The 17731-nt window shown below is 42.5% G+C and overlaps 1 protein-coding gene across 3 annotated transcripts in view; it reads right to left on the bottom strand.

The window, feature by feature from the left end:
* The window catches only part of LOC119187687 (uncharacterized), a 782552-nt gene that overhangs the window by 578194 nt on the left and 186627 nt on the right, over positions 1-17731 (bottom strand). For all 3 annotated transcript variants that reach the window (XM_075878472.1, XM_075878474.1, XM_075878473.1), the window contains exons 13-14: positions 13954-14024; positions 7922-8111 (exon numbers count right to left, since the gene is read on the bottom strand). In XM_075878472.1, the coding sequence (XP_075734587.1) occupies positions 7922-8111; positions 13954-14024 (261 nt within the window). The remainder of the gene's footprint in view (positions 1-7921; positions 8112-13953; positions 14025-17731) is intronic.

Genomic DNA, 17731 nt, shown 5'->3' with positions numbered 1-17731 from the left:
GCAGCCTATTTAGACCAGACAAGGTAGTAGCTATATTTAAAAGTGCCATAAATCATCTATCATATCTCGATGAGAAAATGCTATCTTTAGACTTTTATTTATTAGGGTGTTACAGTAGTTACATAGCTTGGCTGCTGACCTGAAAGTCACAGGTTTGATCCCGGTCCTACAATTGTATTTCTACGGAGGCAAAACGCTAAAGGCCTGTGTGCTGTGCAATGTCAGTGCATGTTGAAGTATGCCAGATTGCCAAAAGTTTTGTGGCCTTCTACTACGACGGGGCTCATAGTCCTATAGTTTGGGGCAAGTGAAACTCTAGTTATGGTTAATATTCTTATCTCTTAGACAGAAGGCAAAGCTCTTAACATTTTAGCCAAATTTTTAATCACGTGTGGCACATAGAGTTCACAACTGAAGTACAACGTTGCAACATCGTTTTTAAACAGAAGATTGATGCAGTGAGATGTCAGTCATTGGCTATTTTATGAGAACATTGACATATTCCAACAATGAGCTACCATTGGTGAATAGAGATGTAGTCCCCAGGCAGAATGTTTTAATTAGGGTGCTCGTTCCTACTGTTTCTACTGGTGCAGTGTCGTGCCCAGTAACAGAGCACGGCACTGCATCTGTGATGACGAACTCACACGAGCTGTTTTTGCAGGTTAATAACCTACCTTGTGCTTTGTGTGTGAGGGACTTTTTGCTAACGGTGTCACACCCTGTAGAACTAACCGATGTACGGATTCGAATACACATTATTGCCTCTCATTCGTGCTGTGTATTGCAGGCATTGTTATTTATGCTTTCTGGTGATATTGAGTCCAACCCTGGTCTGATGACCAAGCCAGAAACAAAAATGCTTGCAATTGTCGTAGATAAAATTTCTAAACCAGAAGAAGCACACGCAGGGCTCGTTGCTGAACTAACAAGTGCAAAAAAAATTGCCCGCAGCTTTCCTCGGGGGAACACTGAGGAGTATGCGGAGCATATAATTGGTTAACGGGGTGTTAAAGTGCGACTTACTTGGGTCGATGGCTAAATTGGTTAACGTGGTTGTGAAATGGGTTGTTAAAGTGCGACTTACTTGGGTCGATGGCTAAATTGGTTAACGTGGTTGTGAAATGGGGTGTTAAATTGCGACTTACTTGGGTCGATGGCTAAATTGGTTAACGTGGTTGTAGGAGGGGGTGTTAAATGAGTGAACACGTACACACGTATGCGAAAGGGCGGCGCTGGTCGAAGGGACGTCGATCATTGTGTTTGTGGATTCGTTGGAATTCATTTCACCGCGACCTTGGACGTCGACGCGCCGTACAAACCAACCGACGAGCGGCAACTGAGCGAGCGAGCGCCGACCTTGAGTATATATACAGCGCGACGGCGCATGCACTGTCAGCTGTCGAATGTTCGAGAAGAGGGAGAAGCGCAACGGCGCATGCGCGCGCGTCAGCTGCCGATGTTCTCGAAGCGCGACGGCGCATGCGCGCGCGTCAGCTGCCGATGTTCTCGAAGCGTGACGGCGCATGCGCACTACATTATACAGCTAGCGAATGTTCGTGAAGAGGAGAAGCGCACGCGGTGTGTAGAGAAGGAAGGGTGCACAGATGGTGGAGGAGTGAAGCGCGCGCGGTGTGTAGAGGAGGAAGGGATGCACAGATGGTGGAAGAAGGAGGAGGAAGCTTGCGGACGGCGCCGCACTACAAGCCTCGAGTATTAGATGCTCCGCATCTAAAAAGGGGGAGGCTGCTGCACTAATGAAAGTCACAAAGTTCGAGAAGGGCAACGCACTTCTGCATGCTGAAACAAAAAGTACAAGAGACGAACTAGCAATGACCAGGAGCAAAATCGAACGTATTAACACAGGGTTAATGCCCCGAGAAGCCCCTGAGAAGCCCTCTAGAAGTCCCCTTGGAGCACCCGGCCCATTCTGCCACTAGAGCCGATGTGCTGCAGGACGTCTATAATCAGCTCACAACAATAAACTCCAGGTGTGAGGACACAGAGAACAAGCTTTGACGATCTAACTTTGTTTTTTTTTTTTTTTTGGTATTGAAGACTCCTCTGCAAAAGACTGGGCAGCATCAGAGCTTAAAATAATAAAGCTTCACCCAGACAAGTTGGCAATAAGAACAACTAGTGTGCAGTTCAAACATGTGAATCCGTTAGACAAATATAATCTTGATAAGCCCCGGCCTCTGATTACCAAATTCACATTTTTTGAAGACAAACAAGAAGTTCTTCCAGCTGCACATAATTAAAGACTCATCAATCTCCATTGGCAAAGACTTCTCTTTTGCCCCCCGCCAAAGTAGAAGAAAACTGATCGAATTTACCAAGACTCAAAACAAACTGCACAAATCATCTCCTGATAAGCTGCATATGGGTAAAGCTTAGGCTTGTGCGAATAGTGAATTTTAAATTTGAAGTGAATTCGAAGCAAGTTCGAAGCGACTAGTGATTTTGGTCGGATAATTTTGAATCGAACTTGAACAGAATATATCACATATAAAGAAAAATGAACATATTTATCATGACCTATCTAACCTGCACAATAATTTTTTTAAATATGGCTTATATGCAAGAGCTTTCATTATTTTTTCCCTTTCAAAGGAAGTCGAAACAACTTTGAGAAGTAGCAGAATTTGACTTTCAGTAGGATGTAAGTGAAAGCCTGTAAAATATCTAACATTATTAACAGTGTATAAGCCAGCAAAACAAGCTTTTAAGCTTAGAAAATGATCCATTGATTTGAGGATAATATGTTCATTTAAAGGGATCCTGCAACAGTTTTAAAGTAGCCATGGAATGGATTCACCATAGAAGCTTATTACCTTATAAATCAACCGTCGCTAAAATTTTCAGAATCTGTCCAGTATGAGCGTAGTCATGAAGATTTGCCACATGCTGCAGTTGAATTCTCTATTCTCATCCCGACAAAAGCGCTTGAAGCAAAGCCGGGAGAGATGGCATGCATAGGGAAAGAAAATACGTCACGTGTGTGTCGTGACCTTGAGTACCCTTTCTTTCTCTTTTTTTTTTCTTCTTTGAATATGCGGCTTTTCAGTGCAATTGCGCATGTACGCGTGGAGATGTCGCGGCCACCCTCAGCGGCCCCAGTAACCACCGAGCACCCCATGCTCAAATCAGACAATGGCTGGTACAATGACTGTGACTATAGCAATTTTTTACATGTTATTCACCAAGAGACGAGAGTAATTTCTATCGGACTTTGAGAATTTATTGTGAATTCAAACTCGCGTGCTGCGCTATAATATTTAGCTTGCGTGTTCTTGGTAGCCTCGACTATCGATTGGCAGCTTTTGCTGACCATGCTGAAAAAGTGTTGCAAGGCCCATTTAAATTAGGAGTAGAACTTCGTGGCAAAGCAAATTTACCCTGGCTAAGTGCTTCAATATTCAAATATTCACACAAGCCTAGTAAATCTTCTTACGTCTGCGATATCGTCATCCAAACTGTTGTGCAGTGGAATAAATAGCCAAAGAGGTACACATGCACTCTGTCATGGATCATTACCTGATCACATTAGATCTCCAGTATCATAATCATTTACTAACATCCGAAGTCTTGCTTGAAAGCTGGATAAATTTTCTTGCTTCCTTTAAGATGCGCCGATTAAAATATTGTTATTCTTACCGAAACCTGGCTCTATCCACATATTTCTAATAATGAGCTATTTTCCTTTGCGAGCACTTATAGCATGTATCAATGCAATCGTCTTAGCAGATAAGGCAGCATTGTCTTACTTGCTATTAAAAAGATCTTTAGTTCTCGTTGCATTCACTCAGACTCAAATCTCGAGATCCATTTGCCAAACCCGTTATATGGGAGTGCTAATTGGAGCTTGTTACCATCCTCCAAATTCAAACGAAACCTTTATCATTGCTCTTCGTGACAGTATTGCCAATGCACTTAACACCTGCCAAGCAGATATCGTCTATCTTTTGGGTGATTTTAATTTTCCATGCACTGATTGGGAGAAGCTAATCTCTCCTTGCTAAATGTCATTCTATTTCATTAAATTAATCCTGGACTTGAATTTCTCCCAGGTTGTCAACAAACCCACTAGTGGATATCGGATCTCATATTGTTGGACTTAGTACTTAAAAGCAATCGTGAAACAGCAGAGCAAATAACTTACCTAGATGGATGGTTTTAGGGACCATTATCTGCTCTAATCATGCTATTCTATTACTTTTTACGGGCAGGGTGAACCAAACCTATTCATAACTATATCAAGGGTGACTACACTATCATAAATGCTGAACTAGAATTTTTTTTCCACAGTGAATTTTTTCCTTCTCTGCACAGTCGAACAGCCGAGCAGAACTGGGTGCTCTTCGGGAATAAATTATGCTTGTTAGTAAACCAGTGAATCCTGTTAATCAAAATAACCAATGATAAATTGAACCCCTTGTTAAAGGATTCCCTCAGGCTATTTATAAAGAAAAAGAGACTCACTTAAATAAGTGCCAAAAAATTAGATACCCTTGTGGCTTGGGCAAAATACAGTGAGAGTAAAAACTATAACTCGGATTTAGGAAGTGCTAAAGATAAGTATTTTTTTCACACCCTTCCACCTTGCTAAATTCGAACTCTTGAGCTTCGCCTTTAAAAGTTGAACGCAATAGCGATATCCTGTCTATGGTGCACACTTTAACCACATAGTGCATACTTTTTATTGTATTATGTTACTCGAGAAGTTCAAACTGTGGATTAGTACAATGTAATCAATAAAGTTGAAAGTGGCCTGTGTCGGTGAAGCCTTCACATATGGCTGCATTCTGTGTAATAAATAGCATGCTTTAAAACATGAGCTGTTTTGCGTGTGAAATCTTTTCAAACTTGCTATGCACCCACTACATGGTCTTAGCGGAATACGTGCAGTAAAGTGTATGCCTTTTGTAATGGGTGGCCGGCTTTAGACCAAAAAGTCGTTATGATAATCAGATGCTTTGACTCCTGATGGCAATGTGCACTTATACCATGCAATATTACTGTGATATCACTTGTAATCTGAAGCCCGTACATAGAACGCATGCGTTTGTATTGCATGAACATTATTTTCAGTGTATTTCTAAGCAGAGATGAGGCTGTGTGGTAGAACACCTGCTTGTCACACAAATAGCCTGAGTTCTATCCTCACTAAGACCCGGAATTTTTTACAATTTATATTTTATTTGCATCTTTCTGTATTCTTATGTCACGCGCAAGATCACGATTTTTCTCTTACAACTAACGGCACCCAGGCAGACATGGACACCAACACCGTAATTTCTGCGAAACGAGCTCTTTAATGCTATCGTGTTAAAATTTTGGCAAGTCATTTCTGCAAACAGTGATACTGATAGCATTTCATTACATGATAGCAACCACGTGCCTATTCCAGACAATGGGTGTCCTTGAAGCTTTAATACTTATTTTCCATTCATTTTTTGGAAAGAAGATTACTCCATCATACCTGAGGTTCCAGACTTTGAGTATCAGTATATGACTCCCATTGAAATTTCTATCGGGGGCATTGTTACACTTGTAAATATATTTAAGTTATCTAATTTTTGTGGCGTCGCTAGGTTTAACTCCAGAGTACTAAAGAACGCCGTCACTACTTTGAGCAAAATACTATATTACATCATCAGCCTGTCACAACTGCAGGAGAGCTTCTGTCTGACTGGAAAGCTGCTAGAGTATTTCCAACATTCAGTAGTGGCGACAGACACTCACCTGATAGCTATATAGACAAATCTTACTAACCTGTATCTGTTGTGAAGTGCTCGAGGACGTCATTGCATCACACATATACAGTCATCTATAATCAAATAACTTTTTTTTTGCCAATCAACACGGGTTCATGAGGGGTCTTTTAGGTGAGACACAGCTTCTAGAATTCACAAACGACTTGCACTTTGACATGGACTGTAACATACAAATTCATAGTATCTTTCTTGATTTTTCAAAGGTATTTAACTGTGTAGCCCACTGCTGCCTGGTTTTCAAAGTTAACTGCTCCAGCATCGGATTTACAATCACTCACATGACTTCCGAATTTTCTTTCAAAACGCCAGCAGTTTACAATAGTCAACTATCTCTCATCTTCCCTATGTTATATTACCTCTGGCATACTGCAAAGTAGCATTCTTGGGCTGCTACTATTCTTAATATATATTAATGACTTCCATAATTATTTATTTATTTATTACCTAACTTCTTAGCTTCCAGTGTGCAACAGTTTTTAGATGATCGCATTTTATACTGCCCTATATTCGGCCCCAATCACCATCACATTACACAGAACTATCTTCAGCTTATTTTTATTTGTATAAAACTTGCTTAATAACCCTAAATTCATGTGAATACAAAGTAATCTCTTTTACTCATAAACAGTCAGCTTCTCATTTTTTTATCACGTAAATATTAACCCAATTTCTCCTGCCACTGCATACAAGTACTTATAATCCATCTCATATCAAACCTATCTGGAAACCTTCATGTCACATCCATAGCTGCTAATGCGTTAAAGTCACTAAAGTACTTCCATCAATGCCTGCGAAATTCTCCCTCCAATATCCGCAAGCTAGCTTTTCAGACATTTGTTCACTTGCAGCTGGAACATGCCTTTCCAATATGATCACCCCATCATAATGACGATAAGTTTATTAGTATCAGTACAAATAGGGCCACTAGGTTTATCTCTCATAACTATACTTACAAATCCAGCCCCTTCCCCCCTTTCACAAATAAAACATAATTCACTTATACCCCTCACTACTCGTCGGCACTTAGCGTTTATATCATTGTTTCACAAATAGGTTTACGCTTGTGAAAAAAATCTTCCTTGGGGCTTAAAGTTTCACCTTGAACATCTCGCAAATTACATGATTACTTCAGTGTCACTCGCATGTATGGAAGCACTCACGCATTCATTTCATCAGTGATTCCTCAAGCTATTCGATTGTGGAATTCACTTCATGATTCCACTGTATCTGAAAAATATCCTAATGAATTTCACCAACTCATCATATCCCATTCCTCTGAATAACCTTGACAAAATGCATTGCGTCTTTTTTTCTTTTCTTCTTATGTACATTTTATTAGCTCTTATATTTATGAGTTTGTTATTTATTTTTGCTCATTTATTGCACTCTCATGTTTTTAACTTTTCAGTGTCTGGGCATTTTACAAAATGTATCTGTTAATGTTCTCTCTAATTGTTTTAATTGTATATGCATTGAACTACTCCGTTGCTCTTTTTGCCTCAACAATTATTGTTAGGCAATATTTTAATGAATCTATGAAGTTACATGTGTGCTTTCAGCCATTTAATTCTGTATTATACGTAATCATAATGTGTGATCATTTATTTTTGTTGTGATGCCCCTTTTATCGAATGCCTCTAACAAGGCCTGTAAGGGCTCCTTCAATAAATAAATAAATAATAAAATATAAATACTAACTGATGCAATTAACTTTAGGCAAGAACGGCTCAGTCCTCAGAAAAAGTGGCTGTCATCCACTTTTGTTCAGCCAAACCCATCCATTGCTAATGAAACAAAAAGTGTTAGGTGGTGTGAACCCGTGCTACACCAGTACAGAGAATACAGTGGACGAGAAAGAAAGCATAACACTCATAATAACACTGTTTGTACAAGGTTCTTCTTTTAAATTTTTTTGGCAATAATACACAAAAAGGCACTTTACTCATTTCAAACCATTTCTGAAGCTTCAGATGGAAAACACACCAAATTAAAAGGACATGTATTTTAGGGCTCCTTTAAAACAAGCACATATTACACTCTTCAAAACGGTCAAGGCAAACCCTTTTTATCATCTCACATCCTATAACTGGCACTACAGCCGACTACAACTCGTGTTCAGATGTGCAAATAGATGGAACACTGACTGTGCTGATAAGGTTGTCACCACAAAGCAGGAGGTACTGACGCCAGCGCCACAGGTGGTGGGCAGCTGAGGGCAGCCGCTCCTGGTAGTGAAGGTGCAGCTGGCGACAGATGTAGTGTAGTGCCAGGCTCTCCTCGGTGTAATAATGCCGAAAACCTAAGGCATCCGTGTGTTGGAGCACCTTGCTTTGGCTGCAAGGTCAACCCACCAGCTATTAATGTCACAACAGGAATAATGAAATAAAGTCACACTACTTTCCAGCCCTAAAGCAGTAGTTGGCACTTGTTGACATATGAACTCAAATGACACTGCTTTTCAGCAGGTTCATCAAGTTTAAAATATAGCTTATCGATTAAGTCTAGAAACACATCAGAAAATGCCTATCATCGAGTATTAATAGCAACTTTCAGGCACTCATTTTGTTGTAGATTTAAAATACAATACATAAAAGCAATGGTAACTACGTCATGCCACTCGAAATAACATTCTTTCTTATTTACACTAACCTCCACACCGAAAAACAAATCCCCAATTTATGTGTACTAGACACACTGAAGTGAAGCTTCTAAACAGTTTTGACACCACTCTTAATGCCAAGAAGTTGCTTTGTGGTGCAGACATATTACTAGCACCAGTCTTGTTTACCAATGAGAAACCTAGCCACGCCAAACCCTAAAAAAGTAGGAAAAAAAGACCGCTCAAAATATGGAAATATGCCAACAAATATCTAGCATTTTTGTCACCATGTGTTCAAATGCATAAGACATATTTCTCAATGCGATCGGAACTTGTCAAAAAGAGAATATTATGCAGTATGAAGACAACTTATACATTGTGCCAACCCCCTGTAAAAAATTTAAGCACCATGAACCAGTACAGCCAAGTCTAGCTTCCTATGGGCTGCAGCAGTACTCTCAAATCTCAGCACTTCAGCTTGGAGGAACATGCCTTTGCATGTTCCTTTCTGGCCTCCATCTCTCTCTCTCCTCCCATAAACCAAAATATGCCCTTTTTCTTTTCTCTTTGAACGTGGCTTGGTTACTTCTAGACCGCGCTTTAAGACATTCCAGCATACCTGCATCTTCTTAAGGATGGAAATCACCTAATACACCAAAACCTGCCAGTTTCTTTTTTGTCACTCACGGGCCTCTCTGTATCATCCTGTGCATGCCCCGGTGGAAGCGCCTCAGTTTAGCATGGACACCACAGTCATCACTGCTACTTTGTCTCTACACCAGACAGGAGGGCTAGACCGTATGCTTGAAATGCAAGAGCATGGTCGACAACACAAGGAATACAAGCAATGTCGTCAGATGGCTGAAGAATGGTTCTTGCTACAACTAGCTGTGTGGGTGTTGCGGGTACTGCATAGCACTGCGCAACCAAGAAGATGAGCATACCCCTTTCATTCAACCCAAGATATATAGAATGCACTTGTAGGTCAGCTTGTTTTGTTCAGCAGCGATTTCTGGCCCCTTTTGTGGGTTGTTGCAACACCCAAAATTCCCTTTGCAGCTTGATGCTACATTGAATGCTGTTATAGACATTCAAACAAAATGCAGCCTACATTTACAGTACTTTATCAACTTATTTAGACTTTTTGCTAAAGTTTCTCAGCGTGTTATAGCCTCAAACCAGCCCAAAAATGGTCATGCAGTTGATGCCTTACTATTATTTAAACCCTAAAAATCTAAATCTTACAGCTCAGAAATATATAGATGTTGTGGCCATCAAATGACCCACATGACAAAAGAATTTGTTGCGAGGCCTCTATCTATAAGCTTTAATTACATTTAATTCAGTTTAATTTTATATGTGACACGTCAATTGTAGAGTAGCTTTACATGAAAGGGAATCCTGTCTCTATTTCAAAAATTTCATGGTGCCCTTGGTGCTAGTAAAATAAATAGTTGGGTAATAAAACAGTATTCAACAAAAGTGGTCAGCATTTTTACATGGTTGCTTCATTCGTGACTCCGAACTCAATGACTTTGGGCTAAAATACAACTTGTGCACTGCTGCGTATGCATACAGTGTTTCATGCAAGCGACTCACAGCCAGTTTCTAGTTTTTGTTGTAATTATGTTTTAAAGAAGTCGTAAAACACTATAAATTTTAAGTAATCATAAATTTACATGACTGATGGACTAGACTGCCTCATGAATCTCAGAGCTACAAACTCTTTTTGAATCTAAGAGAACTTGTTGTTGGGCTAGTTGGTAGATCATTTCGAAAAGTTAATTAGAGTGCGAAAACTTGACACGATCACTCACAGTGGTGAGATCACTCACAGTGGTGAGAGAACACGACGCGACGACACTTCCATGACCAAGACAGTCACCCCCTGAGGAAGGGACCGAGTCGGTCTCGAAACGTCGGGCTCTTTTTGAACTGTGGCTGGAGCAATTTCAATTTTCTAAACTTTCCTACCCAGCCAGACAGATTGCTGTCAAAATGTTTACGTTTAAGTCATTACGCAGTGACTTCGGTCAGGAAGCAGCGCTCCTCGCAAAGCGGTACGTGAACGTAGCACGCGGCGTCACGACCTACCGCAACCATCTCGATTTCACGAGGACCTGTCGGGAGAGGAACGTGATACCACGAAGCCTTCAGCTCAAGCGCCTGGTGCACACGGCGGAGGGCAACAAGATCATCGCACAAGCTGAACGGCGGCTACTAAACGCCCGAATCCATGAGTGCCACAGCGTCATCAAGAAGAAGGAATTAGACCTGTTCTTTCTACGACGGCAACTTCAACATCGACTGCCCGACATCTTTCCGTCACTGGAGGAGTTCGCACGAAATGTGGCTGCAACAACAGCGCAGAAACAACAAGCGACCCACAAAAGTAAGCTTGCGACACTTCAAGGCGAAAAACACCACTACAGTCCTGACAACGAGAATTTCGTCGTCAATCTGTCCTCCAAACAACTCTCCCCGACAGAGCACAGCGTGCTGGCAAAGGGACACAACTTTAACACGACCACGACACGTCCGTCACTGCCGAAGATCATCGCGGCTACGGAGGAAGGCATAAGGCGACTCGACAGCGGCATTCGGGAGAACGTGCATCTCAAGGCTATCGGCGTACTATCAAAAATAGGAAAGCGCCGTGAGCACAACCTGTCGAGAGAGGAGTGTAAGGCGATCCATGCGCTCCGAAATGATGATAAGGTTGTCATCCTCCCGGCCGACAAAGGGAACGCAATGGTCCTGCTCGACAGGGAGGCATACAACGACAAAGTGCGAGACCTGCTGGACAGTCCAGCCTACGAAAAGCTGACAAAGGACCCCACACCAAGTGTCCAAAGGGAAATGAACAAGCTCCTGGCGGATATCTTTAAAGCGCACCCGAAGGCGAGAAACACATACCTCCAGCTCATCTGCCGGAACGGCTCTGCACCAGGATTTTACGGGCTTCCCAAGACCCACAAGCCCACAGTTCCGCTCCGTCCTATCGTGGATTTTACAACATCTCCACTCCGGGCGCTGTCCAAGTATCTCCACCGGACTCTCACGCCGCTCGTGGGGCAAACACCAACCCACATACGCGACGCCAGCCACTTCTTGGAGCGCATGAGAGATGTGACCGTGAGCAGCGATGAGTGCTTCGTCTCGTTCGACGTCGTGTCCCTATTCACCAGTGTGCCCGTAGCACTAGCGGTATCTAGCGCACGAGCAGCGTTGAACCAAGACGAGCTCTTGGATGAAAGAACCTGCCTGGGCATCGACGAACTGTGTCGCCTACTGGAATACTGCCTCAAGGGGACGTATTTCAGCATCAACGGGAGCTTCTACAGACAAGCCAGCGGGACCGCGATGGGAGCGGCGATCTCCGTTACGGCTGCGAACCTCACAATGGAACACATAGAAGAGACGGCACTGGGCTCCTTTATTGACAGGCCGAAAGTATTTGTGAGGTACGTGGATGACTGTTTTTGCATAATAAAGAAGGCAGCAGTAGACAGCTTCCTCGAACATCTAAACTCCATCGACCAAGCGATACAGTTCACGGTGGAACGAGAGTGAAACGGGGCGCTTTTGTTTCTCGATGTTTTAGTCAGACGACAGGGCGAGCGCATGACCTTTTCGGTGTATAGAAAGCCAACTCACACCGGCAGGTATTTGCATTTTTCGTCCTGTCATCCAACTGCCCACAAAGCTTCAGTAGTTTCGGCACTCCTTTCACGTGCACGAGTAATCTGCACGTCGGAGGGTGAGAGGAAGAAAGAAGAAAAGAGGATTGTCGCCGAGCTACGAAGGAATGGCTACACAGAAGCGTTCATCCGCCGGGCGTCACGCCGTTTGTCGAGACGACAACCACCGCACCGCGGAAAGACACCTGCAAGCGACACACCGCCCGACCCCCTTTCCGCCCTGGCCACACCACCGCACACGAGAGAAACGAAGACGCCAAACAACCGCGTCGCCATTCCATATGTGCCGGGCATAAGTGAACAGCTCTCGAGAATCCTAGGAAAAGCCGGGGTCACGGTAATCCATAAACCTGTTTCGACGCTCGCTCGCTTGCTACCGCGGCCGAAAGACCGACCTCCGAGGGAGCTACACCCGGGCGTTGTCTACAAAGTGTCGTGTTCTGGGTGTCCAGCCAGCTACATAGGCGAGAGCAAGTGTTTCCCGGAAAGAATGCGCCAACACAAGAACGACGTCAGGAAGATGGAAGTGCAACGTAGCGCTCTGGCGGAGCACTGCGAGAAGCACGACCATAAAATTGACTTAGACGGCGCTTCTGTTATTGAAACAGAATGGAATTTGGGAAAGAGGCTCTTGCTCGAGTCTTGGCACATTCAGCATACGCCTGCCAACGTGAACCGCTCGCTGGGAACAATGCCTTCGGTGTACCTTCACGGTCTCCGAAACATGGTGGAAAGGGAAAGCCGGAGCCGTGGTGAGAGAACACGACGCGACGACACTTCCATGACCAAGACAGTCACCCCCTGAGGAAGGGACCGAGTCGGTCTCGAAACGTCGGGCTCTTTTTGAACTGTGGCTGGAGCAATTTCAATTTTCTAAGCACACACCCATGCATCAAACACAGAGCGCTGTGTGTTTGATGCATGGGTGTGTGCGTGTGTGAGTGATCGTGTCAAGTTTTCGCGCTCTAATTAACTTTTCTTTTTGAATCCTTCATCCGCCTAATATGGTCAATGAATGTGGATACAGCAGAGTGCCGGTTAAAACAGCATAAAACTTAACAACTGCACTGAGTTCTACAACTTTTCTGTTAAACTGCTCCTTTTCAGATGCTTGTGTCTTTTGCAAGTCCTTAAAGGCAATAACTTTTAACACTTGCAAATACCGTTCTGTAGTAATAGCTGTGTCGATGCCTCAAGCTGACTGTGCTGCCATGGTAGGGGGTATCATTGCCTTTCTGTGATAAATAATCATATTAGTGTTGTCTGCCTTCTTTGTTTCTTTTTGTATATCTCAAATGTTATTAGGTATTTGTTAAATGCAACATGTATTTTACTAATTGTAACCAGGTAATATTGCCATCACCGTGCAAAAAATAAACGTGTCACAGTCCAAAGTTATCCAAAAAAAGCAACCGGTCCGCAATAAGATGAAGCTTGCATTAACTAGTAGCTGCCAAGGACTGTGCAGCTTTTGTCTGGTCCGCTTCTGTTTTGGTTTTTTTTATACTTTTGTAGGTCCTTCCTAATTCATGCAATGGACCAACTCACTCAGTAAATAACTTTAATTAAGGCTCTTTTTGGGCTTCAAGAACCGGCTTTCCGATGGCAACCTAGTACTTGATTTTTCTCTCACAACAGTTCTCAAGCAAGTCAAGCACATGCACTACATCTTAGAGTAATGACAAGAACGCATTGTATTTGTCTGTGCTACTGGCTTGAGAAAAATAAAAACTCATGCTGATCATTAGTTGGTTTTTTCAGGGGTAGTTATCACAACTGCTTTGTTTTCATATGGCTTTTATTACAGAGAACTCTTTTAGCACTACCGTTGATCTGAAAAATATCAGTTATGCTCAAATTAAAAGAGTAAACTCACCTGTCGTACGTAGGAAGGCCTGGATTTGACATGCGGGCTTCCCGCAAAAGCTGGAGTACACGAGCTGCATGCTGACAAAAATATTGCACAAGTATTATAAAATGCTGCCACAGAACAAAAGTTCTGAATGCATGTCTTCTAAAAATATAAAAGCACTCGTATGCGCATTCAAACCTTTGGGTACTTCAAAAAACTGTGCAACACCAGGATTATTTCTGTTCATCATAGTGGACTCATCTCAACTAAATATTTTCTAAAGTAAGAACTATATACAATGAGATGAAGGGCATGAAGCAATTCATGTGATATATCTAGCAGTTCAGTAAAAGTTCAGTGTGTGTGCAACAACCCTCTTTATATTGTAGATGAGTTAATCTTAGAGCAAAAAGAAAACAAAAGAAAAGGGGTCTTCTGAAACTTAATTCTCACAATATCATATGTATGAATGATAAAGTTCTTATGGTACACTTTTATACCTGATCACAGGTTTCACATTTCTAAGCAGAAAAAGTTGTTAGCTTTAAAAGACATCAGGTTATACACAACTTCAACTGATTCAGAAAGAAGTTATTTTTTAATGTAACTGCAATTGCAAGGACAGAAATAAATTATTTTAAGGGGAAACCTGACCACAGCAAAGTGCACTTTTTATTTTTAACATGCAATGATAAAGGTCTGTCAACTCATTGATTTACAGCTAAAATTCAGTGCAGTATTTGTAGGATGGAAACACATTATTCAGCACGGTACTGTTATTAAGGCTAAAAATTTTCTAAGTGACTAGCATTTCTTGTAATAGAGAACTTCTCTAAGGCTCACAACTTTGTGCTACTGTGTGTGTGTGTGTCAGATGGCACTACTTTATGAGTAAAGAGTTTCAGCCATATAGCTTATGATTATAGCACAGCATTCTATATGGCAATCAATGCACTGGCATCACCTGTGAATTCAGCTGCTGTGTGTACATCCCAACTGTTCACACTGAAAGCGATGAACACCAATAATTATAATATCTGAAGTTTTACATCCCAAAACCACGATATGATTATGAGAGACGTCGTAGTTAAGAGCTCCGAAAATTTTGACCATCTAGTGTGCTTTAACAAGAACTGACATCGCACAGCACACAGGCCTCTACCAGTTTGCCTCCAATGAAGTGCGACGGCCACAGCTAAGATCGAACCTGCGACCTTCGGGTCAGCAGTCAAGCACCCTAGCCACTACTGATCCACCGTGGAAAACTAGCGATGAACACTAAATGGGAACTGGCACAGCAGCTTTATTTCCCCATTGGATATCTTGAAACGAATGTGTTCAGAACATAGATGGCTACTTGTCCATTTATTATGGTGAAGGAATGTGTACAGGACACACATGACTATTCGTCCATTTTTCATTCAAGAGCGATATCGCTGTCATAAGAGCTCAGTCACAAGTTTTGAGTGAAGCATGAGCTACCGTACAAGATTGGCAGTAATAAGCTGACCTGACCATACAACCGAATACTCTTTATGTTTGCAGGGCCATACTTGATCAAGCTAGATAGGCACATGGGAATGCTACCTATATATATAGGATGCATTAGTGCGTGTGTGCATGTGTGCATATATATATATATATGTATATATAAAAATATGCTTCAGTGGTGTGCCAAGCTGACTACTGTTTTTCGGCCCCTTTCCCACACCTGCGACCTCCTTCCTGCCGGCTCATGTTTTACAGCGGAAGGGAAATGTAAGGCTCACCACCTCTCCAGTGCACCTCGGCCATCTACCACCCTGCCCTCTCTCATGGAACATCATAGTGAGGGGCACGGCGTAGCTGGGCCTTTTACTAACGTGCCCACTCTCATATATCTAGCTCACGTGAGGCACCAGCTCAATGTCTCATCACAGTCCTCCAGCCCGATGACAAACAACAAGACTGCACTCGAGGCTTAGCAATTGGTGATGCTGATTCCGAGCTCAACACCACCTTGGCACGTGGCGCTTGTCCTGCCGGACAAGCTACGAGTCAACGCACCCTACCTGCCTATGAATGCCTGTAGCACCACGGCTTACACTCTCCCTTTAAAGAAACTAGTCATGCCCAGCCATAGCAAGAAGATCGACCCTGACCAGTCTGAGCCATTTGTCTGGATGACGTTGTCAGCAGACACGTGCACAGGTGCTCGTCATTCTCCAAGAGATGTCTCTTGTGAATCTCCCATTGCGTCCAGAATGCGGCGAAAGAAGTGACAAAGGTGGCTACCACCTTCGCGCAACAGCCAGTGCCATTCACCTGAACTTCCTGGAATGCGCCCAGTACCATCGCCCAAGGATCAAGACCTGCAAAGACCACCTTGATACAGCCAGTGTCGTGCACCGGAGTATGTGGCAGACTTCCGCACCCAGTTGTAGAGTAGTCGATGTTGACCTCCGCGATGCATCCAGTCTCACCCTCCAGATGTATACATACTTCTGGCAGATACCCACACCAAATCTCACTTTAATCTTAAAGATTAATTAAAGATTTAATCTTAAGATTAAAGGTAAAACGAGCCGACCGACCCATCAACGGGAGACCCTTCCTTTACGCACGCCGCATGCCGACCGACCCATTACGGGGAAACCCTTTCTTTACGCACGCCGTCACGGACCCTCCCGGCATCGCGGCGACAATCTTGGGTGGCCCGACACACGTCGAGAACTGAACAGCACGTGATAAGAAACGTATGTGGACGTACACGGACAGTTGCTTTCGTTCTCAGCGTTGACAGTGGTTCTTCCTCTTTTTTACTTTCTTTCTTTTCTTTCTTTTTCTTTTTTTTCTCCCCCCCTTTTTTTTTCTTTTTTTTCTAGTTCCCTCTCACTCTCGCAAACATGTTTCTAGGCGAGAGGGACGGGGCAGCAGCGAAGTTTGGAAATTCATCTCAGTATAACTCATCCCCTGATGAAGGGAGGACCCCTCCCGAAACTGTTGGGAAATAAATATATTTATCCTTGTTGACAACACTCCCGTTGTGCCATATCCCATACCTTCACAAAGACTAACTGGCCCATTGAATTATTACTCCCACTATATATATATATATATATATATATATATATATATATATATATATATATATATATATATATATATATATATATATATATATATTAAGAAACAGAAGCTAGTACTGTACATGTACAAGAGAGCAATACTTTTATGCCTAACATTTCAGCCCTGGCACGGCCTTCGTCCAGAGAATTACGAAGGCTGTGCCCCGAATATATATGCATTTGCGGTGCTGGCACTGAGGGCACCCAACTTGATATTGCAGAGCTATGTGGCTGACATAATGAAGCTTGCTGTGACTGCATCAAACACCATATCAAGCAAGATAGGATGAATATAACAGACAATTTGGGGCCCACAGTCTCTTTTTATGTGTGTACGTGTGCATATCTCTCTTTTAAAATGTGGAAAAATGGTGGTGGGACATGTAGTCTGAACTCATTGTTGTCTAGTCAACACAGAAAGTTATTGCCATTATGCAAAAAGAATACAAACTGCCTGGCCAGCTTCATTTTCTTAACTGTTCCATTAGCACATAGTAATTCTGCATGCAAAAAAAAAAATAAAAGAAGAGACAAAAATATACAGCTGGGAAAATGAATGTAAAAATAGGTAGTTAAAAATGTAACTGGGCACACACACATACACAAGAAAAAAACAGGACTGATTCCAATCTCCTTGTGTAATATTTCTAATTAGCACATGAAACTTTCCTAGCACTTAACACTTTCTACTAAAT

Source organism: Rhipicephalus microplus, chromosome X (assembly GCF_043290135.1).
Source record: "Rhipicephalus microplus isolate Deutch F79 chromosome X, USDA_Rmic, whole genome shotgun sequence".
NCBI classification, from domain to species: Eukaryota; Metazoa; Arthropoda; class Arachnida; order Ixodida; family Ixodidae; genus Rhipicephalus; species Rhipicephalus microplus.
Note: the sequence above shows the minus strand (reverse complement) of the source record. Positions and strands in the feature narration are given on the sequence as shown.